General features: G+C 45.6%; 1 protein-coding gene across 1 annotated transcript in view; it reads right to left on the reverse strand.

Annotated features, from left to right (window-relative positions):
- Positions 1-23,346, reverse strand: part of ZDHHC9 (zDHHC palmitoyltransferase 9) — a 267,624-nt gene that overhangs the window by 63,878 nt on the left and 180,400 nt on the right. Inside the window, exon 7 of the mRNA XM_085607769.1 lies at positions 10,669-10,771. Within this exon, the coding sequence (XP_085463895.1) occupies positions 10,669-10,771 (103 nt within the window). The remainder of the gene's footprint in view (positions 1-10,668; positions 10,772-23,346) is intronic.

Below are 23,346 nucleotides of genomic sequence, written 5' to 3' on the forward strand. Positions count from 1 at the left end.
GATTCGTCAATCGGCGCCAAAGTTATTCCAAATAGAATGGAATGTTGCGGATTTCCTATGGAAACACGGTCCTAACTATAACTATCTACTGGCGACCGCCAGTGTATATATATATATATATATATATATATATTTTTTTTTTATGCTACTTACCAGTATGCATCTGTTCTTGGCATGTAGAGCTGCAGATCTACACACTTGTGCATAGATCGCCATCTGGTGTTGGGCCTGGATGTTTACAGTTGTTTTTCCTCTTGGAAAGTCTTTGGAAGTCACGAGGTCGGTGACTCCTCCTTTGGATCGTATTGCGCATGGGCTTCGACTCCATCCTCAGATTGTTTTTCGCCAACAGGGAAAGATGGAGCGTAGTAATAACAGGAAAGATGCCCATGTGTGTTGTATCTAAATAAGATAAACTGGAACAGATAAAGGTAGCCGGGGAGGCGGGTGGGCGTGTGTAGATCTGCAGCTCTACATGCCAAGAACAGATGCATACTGGTATGTAGCATATTCCGTTCGAGGCATATGAGCTGCAGATTACACACTTGTGCATAGATTATATAGCAGTACCCACCCTTAGCGGCGACCACCCGTATCTGTTGCAGTGGTTTGAAATAATGTTTTGAGTACAGCCTGGCCCACACTAGCCTGTTGCTTAGTTTGCACATCTACACAATAGTGTTTAGTAAAAGTGTGCGGTGTTGACCATGTAGCTGCTCTGCAGATATCATCTAATGGGATGTCCCCTAAAAATGCCATTGAGGCCCCTATTTTACATGTAGAGTGGGCTTTAGGGGGAACGGATAGCGTTTGTTTTGCTTTGTGGTAGCAAATCTGAATGCATTTGACAATCCACCTAGCTATTCCCGACTTGGAGACGGGGTTGGCCTTGTGTGGTGGAGAGAAAGAGACAAACAGCTGTTTGGTCTTACGGAAATGTTGGGTTCTCTGTATGTAGTAGAGTAAGGCTCTTTTGACATCTAGTGTGTGAAGAGCTCTCTGCAACGGTCTGGTTGCGAGAAGAATACTGGTAGTTCTACCGCTAGGTTTAGGTGAAAGGGAGAAATGACTTTAGGGAGGAATTTTGGGTTGGTACGGCGAACAACCTTGTTATGGTGCATTTGGAGAAAAGGTTCCTGAATGGTTCCCTTGGGTTTTAAAATTATCAGATTAGATCGTCCCTTGAAAATAGGCGGAGGAATTGCTATTGTTCACAAACAAGATATTGATTGTTCTATGGTAACTGAGCTATCTACACCGGAAATTGAACTATTAATTTTTAAAATCTCTCCTTCTGAAAAAAACACAGCCACTCAGATGGGTGCCTTAGTATATCGCCCCCCGGGCTCTTGTGCAAACTTTTCTAACATTCTACTTGAGTCATTGGCTCCATATATCAGCAATGATAAAGGTTTTATTTTACTTGGAGCTTTTAACATTCACAGTGAATTAAAAAATTGTAAAGAAGCCCAGTCGGTTTTACAGGACCTTTTGCTTCTGGGGTTATCACAGGTTAACTCTGGGCCCACACACCGGGCAGGACACACATTAGACCTCATATTAGCAAACCATCCCTTAGTCTCATGTCTACCGCCTATTCAAACCGGCTGGTCTGATCATTTTGTTATCGAATTTCATACTTTTCAACATAAATACATTGGTCATGAATCAATCTCTCTTCCCTGTAAACGACGTCCTTGGTATAAGGTCAATGAACAGACTTTTAAAGATAATTTTATTGAACCCTTCTACAATGCCTCAGAGGGAATTGATGGTGCCTTAAGGGAATTTGATTTAGCCACTAGGCGAACGATAGACACCATTGCTCCATTGAGACAATTTAAACCACGCCCTGCCAACAAACAAGAGATCTGGTTTTCTGAGGAGCTTAGAATTTTAAAACAGACCTCTAGGAAGCTGGAAAAAAGATGGAGAACCTCACATCAGGAGAAGGATAGAAAGCAATACTGGGCTTCTCTATCCATCTATCACAAAGCCATTCGTGGGGCACGTAAAACCCATATAGCATCACAAATTGCTGCGGCAGGGAATTCTTCAAGGGTTCTCTATCAGGTTCTACAGTCTTTTATGAAGCCAGTTGCCTGTGAAAGCTCTGAATCAGTATCTCAACTTCTTTGTGATCAAATTTCGTCCTTCTTTTCTAATAAGATAGACAGGATTTATGAGAATATTGTCAATTCTAACATCGCCTCCACTGCCATGGTCCCCCGTCAGGTCTTTAATGATACTGAACATGTGCCTAATACACAAGTTTTAGACACCTTTCCCTCAATCTCTTCCCCAGACCTATTGGCTTTGATGACCCAGATAAAAAGTGGTAGTCCGGATGACATCATACCTGCCAAACTTATGCCCATCCTTTCTGGACAACTTGGCCCCATGATTCAAGGACTGGTCAACTTATCTCTTGGCTTGGGCTCTGTTCCCAAGGATTGGAAGCGTGCGCTGGTAAGGCCCATCAGGAAAAATACATCTATCCCTTGGACCGAGCTTACCAATTTAAGACCTATCTCTCTGCTTCCTTTTCTGGGGAAATTGACAGAAAAACATGTCAACAGACATTTGTCAGGCTTTGTTGAAGATGTGGGTGGCCTGGACTACTCACAATCTGGGTTCAGGCCAAAACACAGTACAGAGTCTACTCTTCTGTCTGTGGTAGACGACCTACATATGCTTCAAGATAGAGGTTACTCTGTAATCTTAGTTTTGCTGGACTTGTCAGCAGCGTTCGACACCGTGTCACATAACATTCTTGTTGACCGGTTGTCGAACATGGGAGTGAAGAACAAAGCCCTTGCCTGGCTGAGAAGCTTTCTTACTGGCCGTACCCAGACTGTCACCATGGGTACTTACCGTTCCAGGGAAGTAGAAATTACGAAAGGGGTGCCACAGGGCTCCTGTCTGAGCCCTACACTTTTTAACATCTATGTGGCACCCCTGGCAAGAGTGATGCGCGAATTTGGTTTTATTCCCGTGTCTTATGCTGACGACACGCAGCTCCTCTTCCCTTTCAAAACCCTCACGACGGAAATCAAGAACTCTTTCTCGGCAGGCATGAAGGCTGTAGGACAATGGATGTCCTCTAATTACCTACAATGCAATGTCAGCAAAACAGAGATTATGTTGTTTGGAGGGGCCAAGATACTGTGGTCCCCCGATTGGTGGCCCCCCGATCTGGGTATGGTTCCTGAACCGAAGCAGGTTGTTAAAAATCTGGGGATACGCCTTGACCAGGATTTAGTGTTAAGGCAGCATACCAATTATATCACAGGTGTATGCTTCCACACTATTGGCCTGTTGCGTAAGATTCTTCCTTTGTTGCCGGATTCTTCTAGAAGGACCCTGGTGCAGGCTCTTGTTCTAAGTCGGCTGGATTACTGTAATGGCCTGCTCCTCTCAGCAAATGAGGGAGTGTTGGCCAAACTACAGGTGATCCAGAATACAGCAGCTCGACTGGTCCTTAATGCCCCTCCGAGAACAGCTTCCAAACCTCTTTTGGAAAAACTGCATTGGCTGTCAATTCGTCAACGGACTAAGTTTAAAATCTGTTGCCTGATCCACAAAAGTATAAATGGCCAAGGTCCCCTGTACTTGGAAAACAAATTCATTCCCTACACTCCTACCAGGACCTTGAGATCCAGCAATGGTTTTCTGCTGGTAGTGCCCCGTGCCAAAAAAGCTAGACATGGGGGTAAAGCATTGTCAGTCGTGGGACCTACACTGTGGAACAGTCTACCACAAACTTTAAGACTATGTCCCGAACACTTGCAATTCAGGAAACAGCTTAAAACTTTGTTTAAAGGTGACATCTGAGCCGGCTCTCCCTGTTTGCTAATGATCAGCTGAAACCCGATCCAAAGCGCAGAGATACTCCATTGGAGTCGATTCTAGCGCTATATAAACCCGCAAATAAATAAATAAATGGTAAGTGCTTGTATCTCACTGACCCTTCTGAGGGAAGTGATGGCTACAAGAAAAGCGGTTTTCCATGTTAGGAATTGAAGTTCACATTTGTGCAGAGGTTCGAAGGGAGGCCCCATTAGTCTGGTGAAAACGATGTTTAGGTTCCACACAGGGGAGGGTGGCGGTCTGGGGGGAATTATTCTTTTAAGGCCTTCCATGAAAGCTTTAATGGCAGGTACTCTAAAGAGTGATAGATGTTGCCTGTTTTGCAGATAAGCTGCTATGGCTGTGAGGTGCAGTCTAATAGACGTATAGGTTAGATTGCATCTTTGTAGGTGTAGTAAATAGCCTATGATGTGTTGAATGGACACATCAAGGGGATTGATGGTATTGTTGTGACAATAGACAAAACGTTTCCACATGGCGGCGTAGCACGCTCTAGTGGTGGGTCGCCTAGCTTCTTTGATGACGTTCATACAGTCAGGGGGAAGATTGAGGTAACCGAATTCTAGGATTTCAGGAGCCAGATCGCTAGGTTGAGCTGAGCTGGGTCCGGGTGCCTGATCTCTCCATGGTTCTGGGTTAAGAGGTGTGGAGAGAGGTGTAACTTTTGGTGCGGTACTACAGATAGTTCCAGCAGTGTGGTGTACCACGGTTGTCTGGCCCAAGTTGGAGCTACTAGGATGAGAGTGAGGGAGTGTTGTTGTAGTTTGCGCACCACTAATGGAATGAGTGGGAGAGGCGGAAAAGTGTACGCAAATCTGCCTGACCAGTTCATCCATATCGCATTGCCTTTGGACAATGGGTGTGGATATCTGGCAGTGAAGCTTGGGCATTTGGTGTTTTTGAGGGTGGCGGAGGTCTATCTGTGGATGCCCCCACATTTGAAAGTACGAGTGAAGAACTTGTGGATGTAGTTCCCACTTGTGGATCTGTTGTGTCTGTCTGCTGAGTAGTTCGGCCATAGTGTTTGACTCCTGGGACATGTTGGGCCAGGAGAAAGATTTTCTGGGGTATGGCCCATCTCCATATGCTCTGTGCTAGGTGAGAGCTGTGGAGAGTGTGTGCCGCCTTGTTTTTGTATATAGTACATGGCTGTCATGTCTGTGCGGACTAGGACTGCCTTGCCTGAAATCTGTGTTTGAAAAGATTTTAGGGCTAAAAATATAGCGAGTAACTTCAGATGGTTGATGTGGAGTAACTTTTGTTGAGGTGTCCATCTGCCCTGCAAGGTGTGATGTACTAGGTGAGCTCCCCAGCCGGAGAGCGATGCGTCCGTTGTCAGTACTATCTGAGGAACCGGGTCCAGGAACGGTCACCCTTTAGAAAGGTTTTTGGTGGTCCACCACTGCAGAGAGTGATGGGTACGACCGTCTACCAGCACCAGATCTGTTAATTGACCCTGGGCCTGGTTCCATTGGCACGCTAAGCACTCTTGGAGAGGGCGCATCTGGAGTCTTACGTGAGGTACTATGAATATGCAAGAGGCCATCATCCCGATTAGTTGCATAAACACTCGAGCTGGAAGGGAGTGTTGTGCTGTAAATTCTGCGCATAGAGCCTGAATGCTTGTGATCCTAGCCGGACTGGGGTAGGCTAGCGCTTTTGAGGTGTCTATGTGGCACCGAGGTATTGTTTTACGTGGGACGGTTGCAGATGGGACTTTGCGTGGTTTACCGTGAAGTCCAATTGGTGAAGTAGCTGGATAGTGGCATGCGTGTGTTCGTACACACTGGTTGTATGAACTGGCTTTCATTAGCCAGTCGTCTAGGTATGGGAAGACATGGATGAGTTGTCTCCCGAGGTGTGCTGCCACGACTGGTAGGCACTTGGTGAATACTCGTGGTGCTGTTGTGACTCCGAATGGGAGTACTTTGAATTGGTAGTGTTGGTTGTCCACTACAAATCTGAGGAACTTCCTGTGAGCGTTGTGTACAGGAATGTGGAAATAAGCGTCTTTTAGGTCTAAAGTGGCCAGGAAGTCGTTTTGGGAGAGCAGGGAAAGTACCTGCTGAAGTGTTACCATGTGAAAATGGTCTGAGTGTATGTATGTGTTTAGGGGCCGGAGGTCTAGGATGGGCCGTAGAGTCTCGTCCCTTTTTGGAATGAGAAAATATAGGGAGTAAACCCCCAGATTTCGTTGGTTGGTAGGAACGCGTTCTATCGCCCCTTTTGTAGGAGGGAGATTACCTCCTGCTTTAGTAATGTTAGATGTTCCCGTGACATTGGGTGGAATGTTTTGGGGGGGGGGGGGGGGGGGGTAGATATTAGTTCTAGGCAGTAGCCTGACCGAATTATTTGTTTTACCCATTTGTCTGAGGTGATGGTAGCCCAGACATGAAGGAAATTTTGGAGTCTGCCCCCGACCGGAGTGGAATGGTCTGGGGGTAGTGGAGGGAAGTCATTGGGTAGGTGTGGAGGCAGAGCGGGTGGTGTTTGTCTTGCCTCTGCCTTTATTATTGTTGCCCCTGTAGCCGCCTCTTTGGTAACCCCTTGTGAAGGTGGATTGGGTAGGAGCTTTATATGAAGTGGAAGTGGCATCAGATGAGTAGCCTCTGGATGTGCTCCAAAAGGAGGAACGGCGAAAGGAACGCCTGGGAGGGTGTGATTGAAAAGCTACCATAGATTTGGCCATGTCCGTATCTTTTTCATCTTTTCTAGGGCCTCATCCACTTTTGGGCCGAACAGATGTTCCTGGTCAAAGGATGGTTCAGGATGGAAGCTTGTACTTCTGGTTTAAATCCGGAGATCCTGAGCCAGGCATGGCGACGGAGGAGGACGCTAGTATTGATGGCCCTGGAGGCGGTGTCTGCTGCATCTAGGGCACAACGGATGGAGGTATTAGTGATAGTTTTGCCCTCCTGAATTAACTCGCTTGCCCTATTTTTGTATTTGTCAGGGAGGTGTTGTATTATGGCTTCTAGTTCGTCATAATGGGCCCCGTCATATCTTGCTAGTAGCGCTTGTGTATTGGCGATACTCCATATGTTGGCAGCTTGTGATGCAGTGCGCTTGCCGGATGCGTCTAAGAGTTTTGACTCTGTCACGTGGTGGTGCTTCGCCTGACGCCTGGGAGTTGGCCCTCTTTCGTGCTGTGGACACTACCAGGGAATCTAGTGGTGCTGGCCCTCTGATGTAGGAGGGATCTGTAGGGGCGGCTTTATATTTCTTCTCAATGTGCGGGTTAATGACCCTGGCTCTGACTGGGTCTTTAAAGACCTCTGGCGCATGTTTTATAACTCCTTTGAGCATGGGCAGTATGGAGGTGGCCCTATGCGTGGTGTCGAAAGTACCGAGGAGGAAATCCTCCTCCACCGGGTCGGTATGGAGATCTACCCCGTGATAGTGTGCAGCCCTTTGGAGTAAATGGTTGAACCCCAATGTGTCTTCTGGTGGGGATGGTCTCGAAGAATAGAGATCATCTTGTGGGACGTTAGGGATGTCGGGGATGTTAGTCGTCCCATGGGTCTGGGGAGCCTGTGGGAGTGGGGTCCCCTGTGGGCAAGTCATGGGGCACGTCCCCTATGTCATCATATGTGTCGTCATGATCATCATCATCCAGAGGGGGTGTTGGGGAATGATGAGGAGGGGGTGGAGAAGGTGGGGGGGGGGGGGGAAGGTGGAGGGGTGGAAGAGGTGGGGAAGGGATTCTGAAATGTGAGGTAGCAGAGTCCTTCCTTTTTGGAGGTGGAGCTGGGGCAGGTTGTTCCAGCTGTCTTTTTGATGCTGAGCATCAAATGTCTTTGGGATCCTTGGTCAATGTCATTTGCAAGGGATCCGGTGTAAAATTTTCTTCTGAAGGTGGTTTTTCCGTCGGCGCCGAAGGCATCGGGCCGTTGGTTTTCTGGCTTTAGTGTCCTGTTTGGAAGTATGCGGCTTGGAAAGGGCTTTTTGTTTGGTCGGTGCAGAGATGGGTTTCGGCTTCGAGATCTCGGTGCCTTGTGTGCCGGTTCCGGGGATGGGGTCGGTACCGAGGAGCTGGAACTGGGTTTCGGCAGAGTGTTTCGGTATGGGGCTCGGTGCCGAAGAGGAGGCCATTTTCTTTTTCGGTGTCGGTGCGGAGGAATGTTTGTCGGCACCGACGGTGGGCTGACTCGAGCCCAAGCCGCCGGAAGGCTTAATCGGCTTCTTTACCAGTCCCGAAGGTGTGGTGTGGGAAGTAGTGTCTTTGGTCTTACCTAGGCCCGGAGGCGTGACCGAAGCCTTTTTCGGTGCCGGCGAGGGTGTTGGGGGGGTAAATTGGTACTCACGATCCTCTGTGCCGGAGTGATGTCCTCCACATCTGAATTGTCGGCTTCGGAGGCGCTGACGAGGCCCTCGTCGGTGTGGTCTTCTGAAGCGTCGACGCCCTCTCCGAAGAGGTCATCTGGACTCGCCGTCGGAGAGTGTGCCATGGTTCTTCTTGCCCTTCAGTCTCGAATAGTTTTCTTGGACCGGAAGGACTTGCACGCCGGACAGTCTCAAGCCTCGTGTTCAGGGAAAAGGCAGAGATTACATACTTCGTGGAGATCGGTGTGGGGGAATTTGGACCCACATCGAGGGCACTTCTTGAAGGGAGTCCTTTCTATTAGCCAGGACCGGAGCTTGGGTAGGCCTGAAGGCCGGCGTCGACGACTGGAATGGAAGGTCTTGATCGATGAGAGCCACGCAGAGTGAGGAGATCGTGATCGAAACAATACCGTGAATTGGGGTGAGGATTGCGCGTCGATTGAACTGGAAACCTGTTCGGAACCGGAGTGCGAAGATCACATCCGAGCCCGATGGCGGAAAAAAACAATCTGAGGATGGAGCCGAAGTCCATGCGCAATACGATCCAAAGGAGGAGTCACCGACCTCTTGACTTCCAAAGACTTTCCAAGAGGAAAAACTGCAAACATCCAGGCCCAACACCAGATGGCGATCTATGCACAAGTGTGTAGATCTGCAGCTCTACATGCCAAGAACAGATGCAGCTCATATGCCTCGAAAATTATATATATATATATATATATATATATATATATATATATATATATATATATACATACATACACACACACACACACACACACACACACACGTTTGACGTAGCATTTAATGGTTGCCAAGGGGTTTGTTTTTCTGCATTATTTCCTTTTCACTCCATTATAGATGTATATTGTTTTAATAAATTATAAAAATGTATAACTATTGTGTACATTTACCACAGCTGAAAACATGCTTGTGTGTGATACTTTGATAATTACTTATTTTTGAAGCAATATTTAAGGCTTTAAAAGTATACTTTGTGGACTAATAGTTTACATAAAAAATACTTGAACAGGAACGGAGCTATTCAATACTTTCATAATCTATTCCTACAACTTTTCTACTGACCTTCTCTAATATTTAAGAAGGCAGATTAAATATAGAAGGAACCACACAAAGACAAGGCAAGTTTCAACAGGGCGTTACAATAATCAAATAGTGCCACAGCCAATATGTGGTAGTGTAAACTTAATATGTACAGGAGCAGTTTACATCAACTCCGTGTATCAGGGAATAAAACACCAAATATTAGCAGATGTGGACAATATACAAATTAACTGAACTCTATGTTTACACTATTCCTGGGTTTCTCTCCTTTAACACGCCATGTTACAGTAAATGTAATAAAAGCAGCCCATTCAGATAAGGGTCAAATCAATTATGAAATTCTATGGGAATGGTCTTTAGAGTGAAATATGGAATGAGCGAAACTCCATATGTTCAGTCAGTATGATGTGGCAGATATGTCGTATGGTGTAAGGAAAGCATCAGCACTGTAGAAATCCTCCAGTCAAGGAGCGAGGCCATACTTCACAAGGGAATAGTAAGGAAACTTTAAAAACCAACATGTTCCTGTTGCTTACTGATAGGACCTAGAAGATCTGAGCACATTCCAAGAGAGTTTATGGAAGAAGATCTTTTATTATAATGGCGATTTCAGCGCATGCATGAAGACACAGACCTAGGGAAGACTCGAATATTTTTTAGAAAGCAGAAGTTACCTCCTTTAGACAGCGGAAAAGGTGAAAGTGGGGCACCACTATCCGTGATAGATGCACCTTTCAAATGGAGAGGAATTTGTCACTACAACACATACTTCACTGCCTATTTACAAGGAAACCTGGAGACAAATTGCTGCATCAAATGATAAACTTTTTTATCAGAAGACCGGACGAAAGGATTAGTTTTCTTAGTTTCATCATGGGAAAAGCCATCTCTGCTGAAAGAGAACCCAAGATGAAACCAACCACAAACTGAAAGAAATAACATGTGTAGGGCTTCCTGACCGGGAGAACGGCATCCTGAACTGTAGACTTGAGCCTCAACTGACACAGGAAACTATGTTGCGAAATTCGAGCCAAGTCATTGTGCCCTCACATTTTTATCTAAATGCTAGAGGGATGGTTTAACTCCCAGTAGTCAGGCCCAAGTATGACCACAATGCGGCTCGTCCTACAAAAATGTTGAGGAGGTAACAACTATCAGATTCTAAAACCAATACTCTTTGCTCAGCGTGTTTTATGTTATTTGTTTTGTATCAACCTCTTTTACGGTTTTATTCATTCTGCATTGTACGGAAGGCAAATATTGATAACACTCAAAGAAAACTAATATTAAATGTCCAACCATAAAAACACTGGAAGCCAAAGTTGAGGAATTTTAAGAAATGACAAAATGTCAACAGACACTTTCAATGTTACAATGCAGTGGGTTTAATACAATGATAGGTATACTTACGTCCTCATTTGTGGTTTGGTTCAAGGATACCAAAAAGGTGTGGAAACCAGTCAACCCAACAACTGACCAGAGTGTGAAAAAGCAGATTAACACCTCAAGAACCGTAAGAACATGGTTAAGGAAAGCAAGACTCAAAATATACTACATAGAATAAAACACAGGATAAACTGCTTCTGGGCCTCAATTCCCCAAAAGAGGACAGGGAAAATAGTCAATTCCACCTCAGAAGACTTTTTCATAATGGAGTCGCCATACACTGGGCATGGGTTCAGTCATAATAGCAACTGATGCCATACTTAACTGCTAACCCCCGCACCACAGTGGACACCCAATATCAGTAAAGAGTGAGGGAAAGACAGTTAAAAAAACATTTATGTACACAGAGGTGCAGAACACCGCATGAATTTCATTTAACCATAGGAAAGAAAACAATGCGAGCTGGCCCCACCCCTTCATTTCTTTAAGTATCACTGTGCAGTACATCTTGATTTTTGTTAAAGTACAAATTAATTCCATAAAATCAAATAGTGAAGATGCTTACTAATAACTCTGGATGCATATGCTTTTGACTGAATAAAATTTTGCGTCACTCTGTCCCAATTATGCTAACACTATTATAACTGTAAAATACCAGTAGAATTACTCTAATGGTACTGATTAAGCAATATTCGTCTCAATAGATTCAGAAAATAAAAAAAACTCAAGCCAAGGAACACACCAAAAATTGAAGGACAATTTTTAAGACACAAAGCATTTCATGCTATTTCTAAGTCCGGCAGAATGGATATCTAAAGAGGAAACCACAGGCATCAGGAGGGCAATGACGTTTAAGGAGATCAGTCGCTCCCCAAAATTTTCAGATATGTATGAAGAAATATAAAAATAACTGTTCAGTCATTTTTAGATTTTGCCTTCACAGCGCTTGCAAATTTTTTTGTAAACAAAAAAAAAAAAAGCTTATCACAGGCTTAGAGCCCACCCATTACTTACCATTGGGTGACTTCAACACCACTCTCTTTTCCTTGCTTGTCATTAGTTTCGCACCTCCCCCCTTTTATTTAATTCTTCCATCGTTGTCCTTGGCATGCAGCATGGACCAACTACAGCTTACTGCAGCCAGTTTCTTTTCATTGGCCGTGAGCTCTAAAAGCTACTTTTTTTTTACTTTTTGGGTTGCACTCTAGAATAACGCACAGGTTTGATTTTTAGTCTGCGAGCATCCCTCAAGCCTGGTTTCCCTATTGGCGTGATCTCATTAAGAGCAGCACCTTTTAATCTGTGCATTCTTCATGCTTTAATTCACTTCTAAAACTCTTTATCACAATAAATTAAATGTTTTATCACATTTTGGCCCTTGCGGTACTTTCAGCACGTTCTCATTTTTCAAATTTAATTTTTCGTCATGGTTGAAAGAAAGCCTACTTTTGTATGGACTACTGTGCTTTCACATTGCACGACATGTATAAGAATAACTGGGAGGAGAGGTTGTGTTACGGCCACAGATGCACATTTTGGAACTGGTAATCAGGTTTGTGACCAGGTGTCAGTTCAACAGCCTGTTAATATAGGCAAGTCACTTAATCTACCTGCGCCTTTAAAAAGAAGAAAAAAAAAAAGTGACTTCAAGTAATGCAACTGGTGCTCATGTAACATGTTCCATCCAGTGCCTTTGGGCTGAGTTTGTGCTGGGTAAAACTGCAACAACAAAAAACCTGCCATTAAGCAGTTATTTTATATTATTTTGGTTGGGAAGCAGTTTCTTTCTGAAGGCTTTATGCTCCATGCAAGCTGCAAGGCTTGCAGCTTTCGAAGTCGGCCATTATACATAGCGAGGATACCAGCGCTTGACTTCCCCAACAGAAGCTCCGTGAAAAGGTATTAATGAGTGAGGACAGGAGCCTATCGTCTAGAGCTGCCGAGTACATTTAGATCGCAGAACTGAGGATCCAGGTTTGAATCCTGGCCTCCGCTCACTCGCCTTTGATTCTCGGAGAATCGCTTTATAGCCTTGTGCTTAAGAGAAAACAAGCATTGGCAAAGCCAACAGGGTTAGCTAATGTGAGATCTGTTGGCTGTGACAATATTATTCTTCCACAAGTTGAAGTGCAACATGGCTTAAAATAAAATCTAAAAAAGCACTATGGTTCAGCCTTGCAACATGTGGAAAAATCACACTGACAAAGCCAATAGATCTCGCATAGGCGAAACCTATTGTCTTTGCCAATGCTCGTTTCGTAATGCACCTGTGGAACTTCATCTTCCTAGAGATCAGAACCATAACATCCACGGAGTTATTTAAAATGAACCTGAAATACCTACTTTAACGCCACTTCCCCTAGCAATAATCACAAGTCTCCCAGCTTCAAAACGAAGGATTGCTTAGATCCAAATTCCTTTAACAGTTGACCATCTCCACTTCATTGTTCTGCTGATGGATATTCGCTAGCTCAACTTTGGCTCCCTGAATCTACTGAGTCATGTGGCAAGACTTACTGTTTTGTTTATTTGCCTCGAGACCCTCAATTTACAACTGTATTTACCCTGGTGATGTACTAGGTTTATCTAAGAAATTGAAAGTTCACTGAAACCATTGGGCTTCTATGTGCTATAGAAAACCGAAAACCATTTAATTTGCAACTTAGGCACCTGTGGGCAGCTTTAAGAAACATGCTCTCTGGTCTGTATGTGTGCGCTTATGTGGTATTTGTATGGAGCAAAATAACCAAAAGGCAGTGGCTCGCTGTACATGGATCAAAGTGTCAGAATGATGCAGTGAAAATTCCAAGACAGTCTGCTCTCATGAATTCTCCGCTGGTCACTGTTGACCTAGTTCGAAATCTCATATGCCCATCAACATTAAGGCTGCATGCTATTTTGAGCTAATCGTGACGGCTGCATAAAATACAGCAAGAAGAGGTTTTCTGTCATTTACCTAGTACTGGGGGCTCTGGATTCTTTTTATGTGCTTTCATTATTACAATACAAGGTAACACAGCTTACAGTCATGTTTCTTAGGACTAACAATGTACCTAGTTTTTTTATTGTTTAAGAGGGCTGGGGTTTGAAAAGCAGTGAAATCAATGTTTCGGTACATGTTCAGAGGGCATCCGAAAAAAGTCAGTTTTTTTTTCTCTACAGAAACAATTAAGAAACATGGGCTTTCAAGGTGTTTAGCCCTAGGCGAAAGGTAATGGACCAGAGCAGCTTCAATTTAAAACATAAAAAGGAGCATAAATCGGATGTCATTGTGTATTTGGTTTAAATCGTTAAAATTGACATTGTCTCCTGCTGTAAATCTAGCTACCCTGACATATGAACCGAGGCTTGAACCCCTAATTATAGCACCGATATCGTGTTTTAATATGCAATTACAAGATGTGAAACGACTGCTGAAGGAGCTAATGTCTGCGTTAGCAAATAAGTCTGTTAAATGCGAGGCATGAAAGCACCATCCGACAGGCCTCCAAATTCACGCAAAGAAAACGGAATAAGTGGCAAACGGCCAAACGTGTGTACAAGGTTTTCAAGCATGAGTTTCAGCCCATTAATACTGGCGTCATTAACTAGGTACTGGAGAGGGCATCGAATCTGCATTTGACTTAGCAAGGGCTGCCGACACATGACCACGGCCAATACGATTAAATGAAACTGGGTTTAAAAACAATAGTCCAACAACTATAATTTGAATGGTGCATCTGCAATATATTTTATCAATCAACCGAGAATAATAGAGAATTGGGGAAGGGTGCTGATAACCCCATGATTTGCAGAACGCAGTATGCTGAAATGCCAGATGTGGGGTTCCCTGTAGTCTCCGTGGCATCCTGCGCTTCACCCAGTTTTGCGTGGCTACTGACCTCCTGGCTCCTGCCCACACAGTGGCAATGAGCTGGCGCTCCAGAACTTTGATTTTGTCGCTCTGATCCCTCTACAGTCTTCAGTTTGTGATATCAGGTGACATTGACTTAAGGTTAGGTTCTCCACAAGAGATTTGATCTTCTGCAAAAACACGTCACGTATTTTTATCATCAAACCTTGTACCTGGAATGACCTGGTCTGATCATTTCTCTGCGGCATCTGTCGAAGACCCAACAAGATTTCTCGCATTTACCTGCCATACCTGTTGTATAGCAAACTCCACTAAAATTCCCTTAGAATTATTTGCCAAATTCCAGACTAAGCTGTTCTGAAAACGGTATTTTCAGATAAAACTATGTTCTTAACTCCACATTTCTGTCAGAACGTGCAGAGGCAGCAGCCAGTACAGCCTTAGTGAGGAACCAAACACGCACTGCCAACATTCACAATACAATAAAAATAAATGAAGTTAGAGGGTTCCATCACTATGCTTCAACTGGTGAACAAAGCTTTTCGTTTCAGTTCTCCAAATAAAGTAAGGCCAAAAAATTCTAATCTGCGTTCAGTCTGCATGGCTCTTATAGAAATATGGCACCACACTTCGCAAACGAAACCAAATTGTTACTTACCAATAGGTACGGTTTTGTAGCGTTAATCTTTCCTGGATTCACATGCTGTGCATCTATTTTGTAGAGGCAGATGCTTTAATAATACCGTTTCCCTCACTTGTACCTCCTTGTTAACTTGGATATCTGCACAATGTTTTCTGAAGTGTATGGGCAACCTAGTAGCGGACACAGGTTTAGAAATAGAAATTAACGAGGCACGAGTTGCTCCCTTCTTGTTCAATGGGCTCCAAGTTTCTCTTCTAAAAGGTCTTCTGCCTTTGTGTAGCACATTTGGATTGTTTGGACTCTACAGTGCAATGGCACCTTTTTTTAACTGATGAGCTCCTATTTACTGGTGCATAGTAGACAAAGAATTGGTTTCCTTTCCTGACTTGCTTAGTTCTGACCAAGTAGTACACGACTGCCTTACAGACATCAAGCATATGGATAAGTCTTTCTGCTTGTATCCAATGTTCCCTCTATTTTTGCGTGTGCGCGGCCACAGGTAGTCTGTGTGCACTCTCTCCAAGTGGAGTGCAGAAGACTAGAAATAAGCGAGTTGCAGGCAGAGGTGCAACGCTATCAAACTTTTTTAAACAGTCAAAAACAGATAACTATTGCTTCGGTTGCTTGAACTGGAACTGTTTGCGCCATTTGAATGCTTATTTTGGATTAAATGACCTGCCTGTTAAAAAATTGTAACTGATGATTACCAGCACTCTACACAAATCATTTTTAAGCTGAATCTTTTGAAGGGCTTTTATATTGTGCCTGTTACCAGACTGTTACCCTTTGCTCCAGATGTAACCAATGTTAATGTTACTGAACTCCATAGTACTCATTTATCCCTCCGAAATAGATAAAATGAGTGCCTGCTTTACACCTAGCAAACCTGTGGGTTATTGTGGATTACCCTCAGTAGTGAGCCCTTACATTGCTAGCTTATTTGCTATTAAATGGATTCAGGGTGAGGTCCGTTCAATCCAGTAATAGTTTATTATATATACAGAAAACACCAGAACAATTCAGAAGAACCTCCAAATGTCAGCAGTCCCTGTAGGAAGGTAGGCTCTGACTGTATGGTTACCCCCACTTTTTGCCTGGTGTTTTGCTGGTTTCTGACTAGTCTGACTGGGATCCTGCTAATCAGGACCCCAAGTCTGTTTTCTCCTTAAAATATTATGCCATGTACTTTGGTACACTCCAGATTGGATACTGGGGTACCCATATAAGTCCCTAGTATATGGTACCCATGTACCCAGGACATAGGTACCCCAGAGGCCTCCCATGGACTGAAGCACTATTACACCACTCATGAGAGGCCATGCAAAATGGAACATGGAGTCTGCCATTGCAGCCTGTGTAAGCTGGTGCTTGCACCACTTACTTTAGATATAGGTTCACTATATCTATAGGTCACTACACTTAAAACGTATAAGTCACCCCTATAGCAGGCCTTAATCCTGAAGGTAGGGTGCTGGGTTTTACATCAGGGTGCCCCTGCATGAGTAGGGCCCCTCTGCAGCCTTCGGAGACCATTATCACAGGTTGCCTGTGACTCAGCCAGACCTATAGGTGGAGGTGCATTATAACCTCGCGGTAAATGCTATTTTGAAAACGGCTGAAACAAAGTATGTCGTGTTTGGTATTAAAAACCTTGGAATCATACCTCTACACCGGTAACTGGTGTGGGAGGTAGGATTCCACCCTTCTGAAGCAAGCTTTGCGGGATCACTTGTCTTTCGGGTGCCTGCCTTCTTGGCCCAGACAGCACAAAATGGATGCTGCCGACCAGAGACATTTCTGCCCTCCTGCTGCTGAGCCAAGCTCAAACAGAGGAAGGCAGCACAATAGGGATCCTGTCACAGGGAGGTGTGACCACCTCCCAGACAGGATTTAGTGTATTGGACCAGGCTGGGTGCACTTCCAGAGTGCCTGAAAGTCTCCACCTGGGGCACATTTGGTGTCCCTGTGCATAGTTCAGCTCAAACCAGTTCTGGGAGCAGTTGACTCCAGCTCTGGCGTGAAACTGGACAAAGGACATGGGAGTAACCTCCCCTCTGTCCTCACTCTCCCCTAGGAGGGTCCCCTGAAACTGTCCAACCCTCTCCCGTGGGTACATAAGGGCTTACCTGGCCTTAAGACTTTAGATTTTACGTGGACGATGCACCTCATAGGTACTGCTTGCGACAAATTAAGGTCCAGTCGCTGGAGTGAGGTACACAACTCCTGTTACTCTAACTACTCTCAGGGGGTAGTGACACTTATCAAAAGGGGAGTTCCATGGCAGACCACGAAGGTAGTTTGTGACCCGGAAGGCCGCTTCCAGCTGGTGTTGGGTACACTATATAACCAACGTATCATACTCACCAACATCTACAGGCCTAATGTAGATGACCCCGCCTTTTTTTAGAAAGTGTGCCATCATGTTCAATCTCTGAGCGACGCCGAGGTGATTTGGGGTGGCGATTATAACACAGTACTTTCACTTGAGAGACAGGATGGGTGCCTCACGTGTCCATCACCCACAGGCAGCAGGGGTTTTACAGAGATTGAGGTCTGACTATAGACTTGTGGATGCGTGGAGGGCCTTCCATCCAGAAGATCGGGAGGGCACATGTATTACATAGCACCACGGTGCCTGGTCATGCCTGGATTTTTGGCTATTGTCCCCGGTCCTGCATTCTTGGGTTTTAACGGTGTCCCAATGTGCACGCACACTCTCAGATCATTGCCCAGTCGCCCTGACCCTACAGATACCACGCCCATATAGGCAACCGTTCACCTGGAGACTACCGCACAATGACCTTCTCGATGAGGTATTCCGGGAAGAGATTCATACGCACATAGTAGAATATTTTGCACATAATACTGGATCGGTCGAGAGTGAGGGCATATTGTGGGACGCCTTTAAAGTGATGATCCGCAGACATTGTAAAGCGGGGCAGGCAAGGGTACTCCGGGATATACGTGGTACACTACATAGACGAGACAAAACTGCATTACTGCACAGCAACGTCTGCTGAGACACTGGGGGCTATTCATAAGACACTGACCGAATACCAGGAGGAGGCAGACAGGGAGGTTAAGTGTCTATACAAACACGCAGTTGCGCATAGATATGGGGAGGGGGACAGAACGAGAAGACATTCGCAAACCTCATGCGGTCACAAAGGGGGTCCACTTGTATAACACTTAACACTCACACCACCAGCTTGGTTCATTCACCTCCCGATATTCTTGCCACCATGCGACACAACTATACACATCACACACTGTCCCATCTGCCTCGGCCCTAGACGACTACTTTGACTCTATAGCACTCGTATGGTTCAGTAGGGCCCATTGGGAATATTTAGATGTTCCGTTTACAGTTTAGGACATACGACAAGTTATCAGTGGCATGGGGGCAGACAAGGTGCCAGGGGCGGACGGCCTAACTGCGCAATTTTATAAGGAATATTGCGAGTTACAAGCCCCTCGACTCCTAGCTGTTTACCAAGAGGAATTACAGGACGGGGTGCTTCCTGACTGCATGAGCGAGGCTATTATAATCACACTTTTGAAACCGGATAAAGATCCAAATCTCAGCGAATCATAAAGACCGCTCTCTTTGATTAACCTAGACGCGAAGATATTCGCAAAACTGCTTGCCACCAGGCTTCAACCACTGCTGCCAGTTATTGTCCTGCCCGGATCAATCGGGCTTTGTACCCGGTAGATCCACCACTCACATTATTTGGCCCCTCATGTATCTGCGTTAGCTGCGCTCTTGGACGCCTCCAAGGCGTTTAACTCCCTTGAATGGGGTTTCCCCGTTTCCACTCCTCAGGAGGATGGGCCTGAGCTCATTCTTCATCCAGCTTCTATACACTCGTCCTACAGCACGTATACGGGTAAATAGGCTGATTTCAAAACCGATAGCTATTACTAGGGTTACCAAGCAGGGCTGCCCTCTCTCGCCCCTGCTATTCGCCAACGCGACAGGACCTTTGGCAGCACGCCTGCGTCAGCATCACACCAATAGGGCCATTGGCTTCACAACACAGGCGGTAACTGTGTCCATGTATGCGGACAACATTACCCTGTACATGGTTGACCCCAAACAAAATGTATCGCCTATGACGCGGGAGGTGGTTTGATACGGCGGCCTGTCAGGAGTGAATATCAACTGGAGTAAGTCTGTACTCCTTCTGCTCACTTCTGGTTCCCAGGCCTTTGCCATGGATTACCCATTTATCTGGGCATCCGGTCAGATATTTGGGTATATGGTTTAGTGCTAACATGTAGGAAATAGTGACTGAACTATGGTAAAGTTATTGCTTGGTTCGAAGACAGGGTGAGGAGGTGGAAGTCCCATCCCCTCTCTTTAGCGGGGCGTACTGCGGTGGCAAAGATGATCATATTGCCGAAACTATCAGTTTGTTAACAGTCCGATGCACTTTTTCGGCCATATTCGGTCGCTCATGATCAAGCTGGTGTGGGCTGGTAAACAGCAGAAGATCGCCTGAGAAATACTGGCGCTACTGCAGGAGCAAGGGGGCATGGCCACTCCAGACTTGGTCTTATATGCGCTATGTGCACAGGCACAATTCCTGCATTTCTGGGTTAATCTCATGCCATACCAGCCACATGTTGCAATTGAGGTGGACAAACCGGCGCCAATACCATTATCTACTATGCTATTCCAGTCATATAAACGGCCTCGGGATGAAATAGATACGGTGCAAACTATGAGGTAGGCTTGGGACAGAATACGCAGGAGGGCACAACTTGATCTACAATATGCACCTTCTATGTGGTATGACATACTCGGGGGAAACGGAGTGTACATCGTCGCAGTGGAGAGCTAACCGGACCCACATTAGCTCATCGCCGCCCACCTCTGTCCGCTCAGGTGGCGAGTTGACAGGGATCACCGACAGCAGTATGAGGATTGACAAGATGGTATTCTGAAGAGGGCCGACACCTGTACAGAGAAGGAGGGTTCTGGCTGGACAGGAGCTGGAACGGAGGTACAGGGAACAGCCATCGGACCCCTGGACGAAACAGACTGATGCCTGTTGCATCGATTTCGACTGTCCCCGGATCGAAGGAGGAAGGGTCTGGCTGGACAAGAGACACAAGGAACCGCCCGTGGGCACCCGTTGCCCCCGGACGAGGCAGTAGGCTGTCCTCGCCCCTCGGGTTCTTCACACAGCTACGCGGATAACGCGTTTGGTTTGCGTTGCGGATCGCGGGAACTGGGGCCGAGACACATGATCAACTCTCGGACTCCAGGGCGAAGCCGCTACTTAGCCCCGCCTCCTCAGGATCAGCGCATAATAACGCCAATAGCGCGTTTATTTACTTTCCTGCACGGAACAATGGAGCCATGGTGTCACTAACAAACAACTCAGACATCACTTTGAAACAAAAATGAGGCGCAGATAAAGCCCGCAGCTCTGCCCGGCTGGCTCATTAACGATCACAGCAGCAACACCGGGGATGCAGCCGCTATACTATGTGGCAGCGATCATTGCACCCGATATAATCTCTTTAACAGATGCTGCTGAAGCCCACAACCCAGCTCTAGCTCCTCAGGTGTTACCCATAATGTCGTGGCACCGCACACCTGCATAGATTTATTTACATAGACTCACTGGCTGCTCCCATGGGAATTTTTTAATTTTGACTTTTCATTTTTACTCCTTTTGTGTTGAGACTTCCCTCTATGCTCGGTTGGTAACAGCCTCGAGACACAAACTCGCAAAATGGCCGCCCACACAAATTACATTGGCCAGGGGTACGCCTCCAGCCGGTGGTCATATTAAGCAGAGAGTCATCGACCCCTATGGCAGTAAAACACGAAGTGAAAAAGGACTAAAAGCATCAGAGTAATGGAAAGCGAAACAGGACTACCCCGGGCTCTGCACAGTTAATGGAAAAAGACATGGGACTACATGGCGGACTATGATGCTTTTGCCAAATGAAGCGGCCATACTGGACTGACTCCCCCACTGTGGAATAGACCCTAATCTATAACCATCGATCCCTCCATCTACTCATTGCAGGTCAGAATTTCACTGTAAACGTACATTAATCTATTCAATTTAATTTTTTTTCCTCGCTGGCTACCTCGCCTGCCCAACATCCAACCCCCCATTTCCCGCCCAAGGCGCATTCAATATTGTACTAGAACCAACAACCTTATCCCCCCACATGCCCAATACCTAGCTACCACCACAGTTGCCCCTCCCTTCTACCCACCACCCGCCCCAAGCCCATCACATCGCATTACACTGCCCCCCCCCCCACTACGAGCCACACACACACAACGCCCCATAAAATCACATCAACTGAGCCGGACCCATTATGGAACTCACAGGTACGCGTACCTACACCATCATCTACCCCCCCCTCCCCCAACCTCAAGAAAATCAGCCAAAAGATTTAAGCACAATCTGATAAAACTTCCCCCTGAAACACCAATTGCTGATCCCTACTTCTCAACAACCAACAGGCATATAACAACAGATATCAATCATCTTTCACACTAAACGAAGAGCACAATGGAGGAAAGCATGCCTAGCCCTTATTTGTGATCTCCTCCACTAGAAAAACCACGCATGGTCCAGTTATTTATACCAACCACTCGCATCTCTTCCAAGCTACAGCAACCATCACCATCTATAATAACGGAACAATCCTCATGCAATCCACAGACCGCAGTCTAAATCTCTTGGATAACATTTTCCCTATTATCAAGGAACAAGTTTCAAAACCCCAATCCCCACCCAGGCTACTCAAAACTCCACCAGTCCACAACATATCAGACCGCCAAACCCTTTGGCTAACCACGCCCCACTACCATTCTGAACAGTAATTACATCCGATTCATATGCTACCTCCACCCAGACTACCCCCAACACCAATACACACCACATCATACCACCAAACCTTTCCACCATCCAAGTTCCTCTACTACCCGACTGATATTTACATCCGAGACAAATGCTACTCCCCCCTTTTTGCCCTGTGAAGGAATTTCCGAAGTCCATGACCTCACCAACAACTACTTCAATTCCATGAACGTGATATTAAATGAGGTAGCCCTCATTCAACTAAAGAGTCTCCAGAAAAGATTCTAAGCCCTGGTACAATGGAATACTCAATGAGGATAGACGATCTCTCAGAACAATTGAACGCACATGGAGATCAGCTCCATCAGCCAATCACCTCAAGATTCTAAGGAAGAAGAGAAATGCATACTACAGAAAGATAAAGCGCACAAAAGCAGACTTCTTCAGCTACCAACTAGACCGGGCAAAAAAAAAAAATCGCCCCAAAAACTTTTTGAATTAATCAAAACCAAATCTAAGGATACACCTCATTGTTCGCAAGATAAAGCATGCCCACAAACAGACTGTGAATAATTAGCTTCCTTCTTCACTCAGAAGACTGACAGCTTCAAGAATGACCTTCTCAATGACCTAATCATACACTCTGGATCACTGACGAAAACCTCCCCATCCCTCCTAACGGCTCCACACCAAATCCCATCAAAGTTTATCCTAAAAAATGACGCATCCTGGTCATCCTTTACTTCTTACAGCGAAGAATGTATTTGCAAAATCCTTAGTACCCTAAATGCGGCCAATCATTTCACCGATCCTCTCCCCGCAAACGCTGTTAAAGACTTAACCCCACTGCTTCTACCTCTGGACCAAGATCATAAATAGCTCACTACAACAAGGTTGCATCCCGGACACCCTCAAAGTCGGGCAGGTATCACCCATGCTAAAGAAACCCACGGCCGACCCTACGGATCTAAACAACTACCGCCCTATAACCAACATTCCCACCTTGTCCAAACTATTAGAAAAATGTGTACATCTCCAGCTAATAAGACATATTGATCACTTTGATCTACTTAACAAATACCAATCAGGTTTCCGAGCAGGTCATAGCACTGAATCAGCCATGACTCCTATAATCGACTATGCTCTACAAATCCTTGATCAGAATGGAGCTTGCCTACTCAGCTTGCTCGACCTCTCCTCAGCCTTTGATACGGTCAAACACGAGAACCTGATAGATCTTCTGGAACACAGAATGGGATTAGCGGGATCAGTGCTAAACTGGTTTACCTCATTCCTCCAAAACAGGTCACAACAATTCAAGGTCAACAACTCCCTGTCCAAACCCGTCCCAGTAACTTTAGGAGTCCCAC

The sequence above is a fragment of the Triturus cristatus genome, chromosome 5_2, assembly GCF_964204655.1.
Source record: "Triturus cristatus chromosome 5_2, aTriCri1.1, whole genome shotgun sequence".
Classification (NCBI taxonomy): domain Eukaryota; kingdom Metazoa; phylum Chordata; class Amphibia; order Caudata; family Salamandridae; genus Triturus; species Triturus cristatus.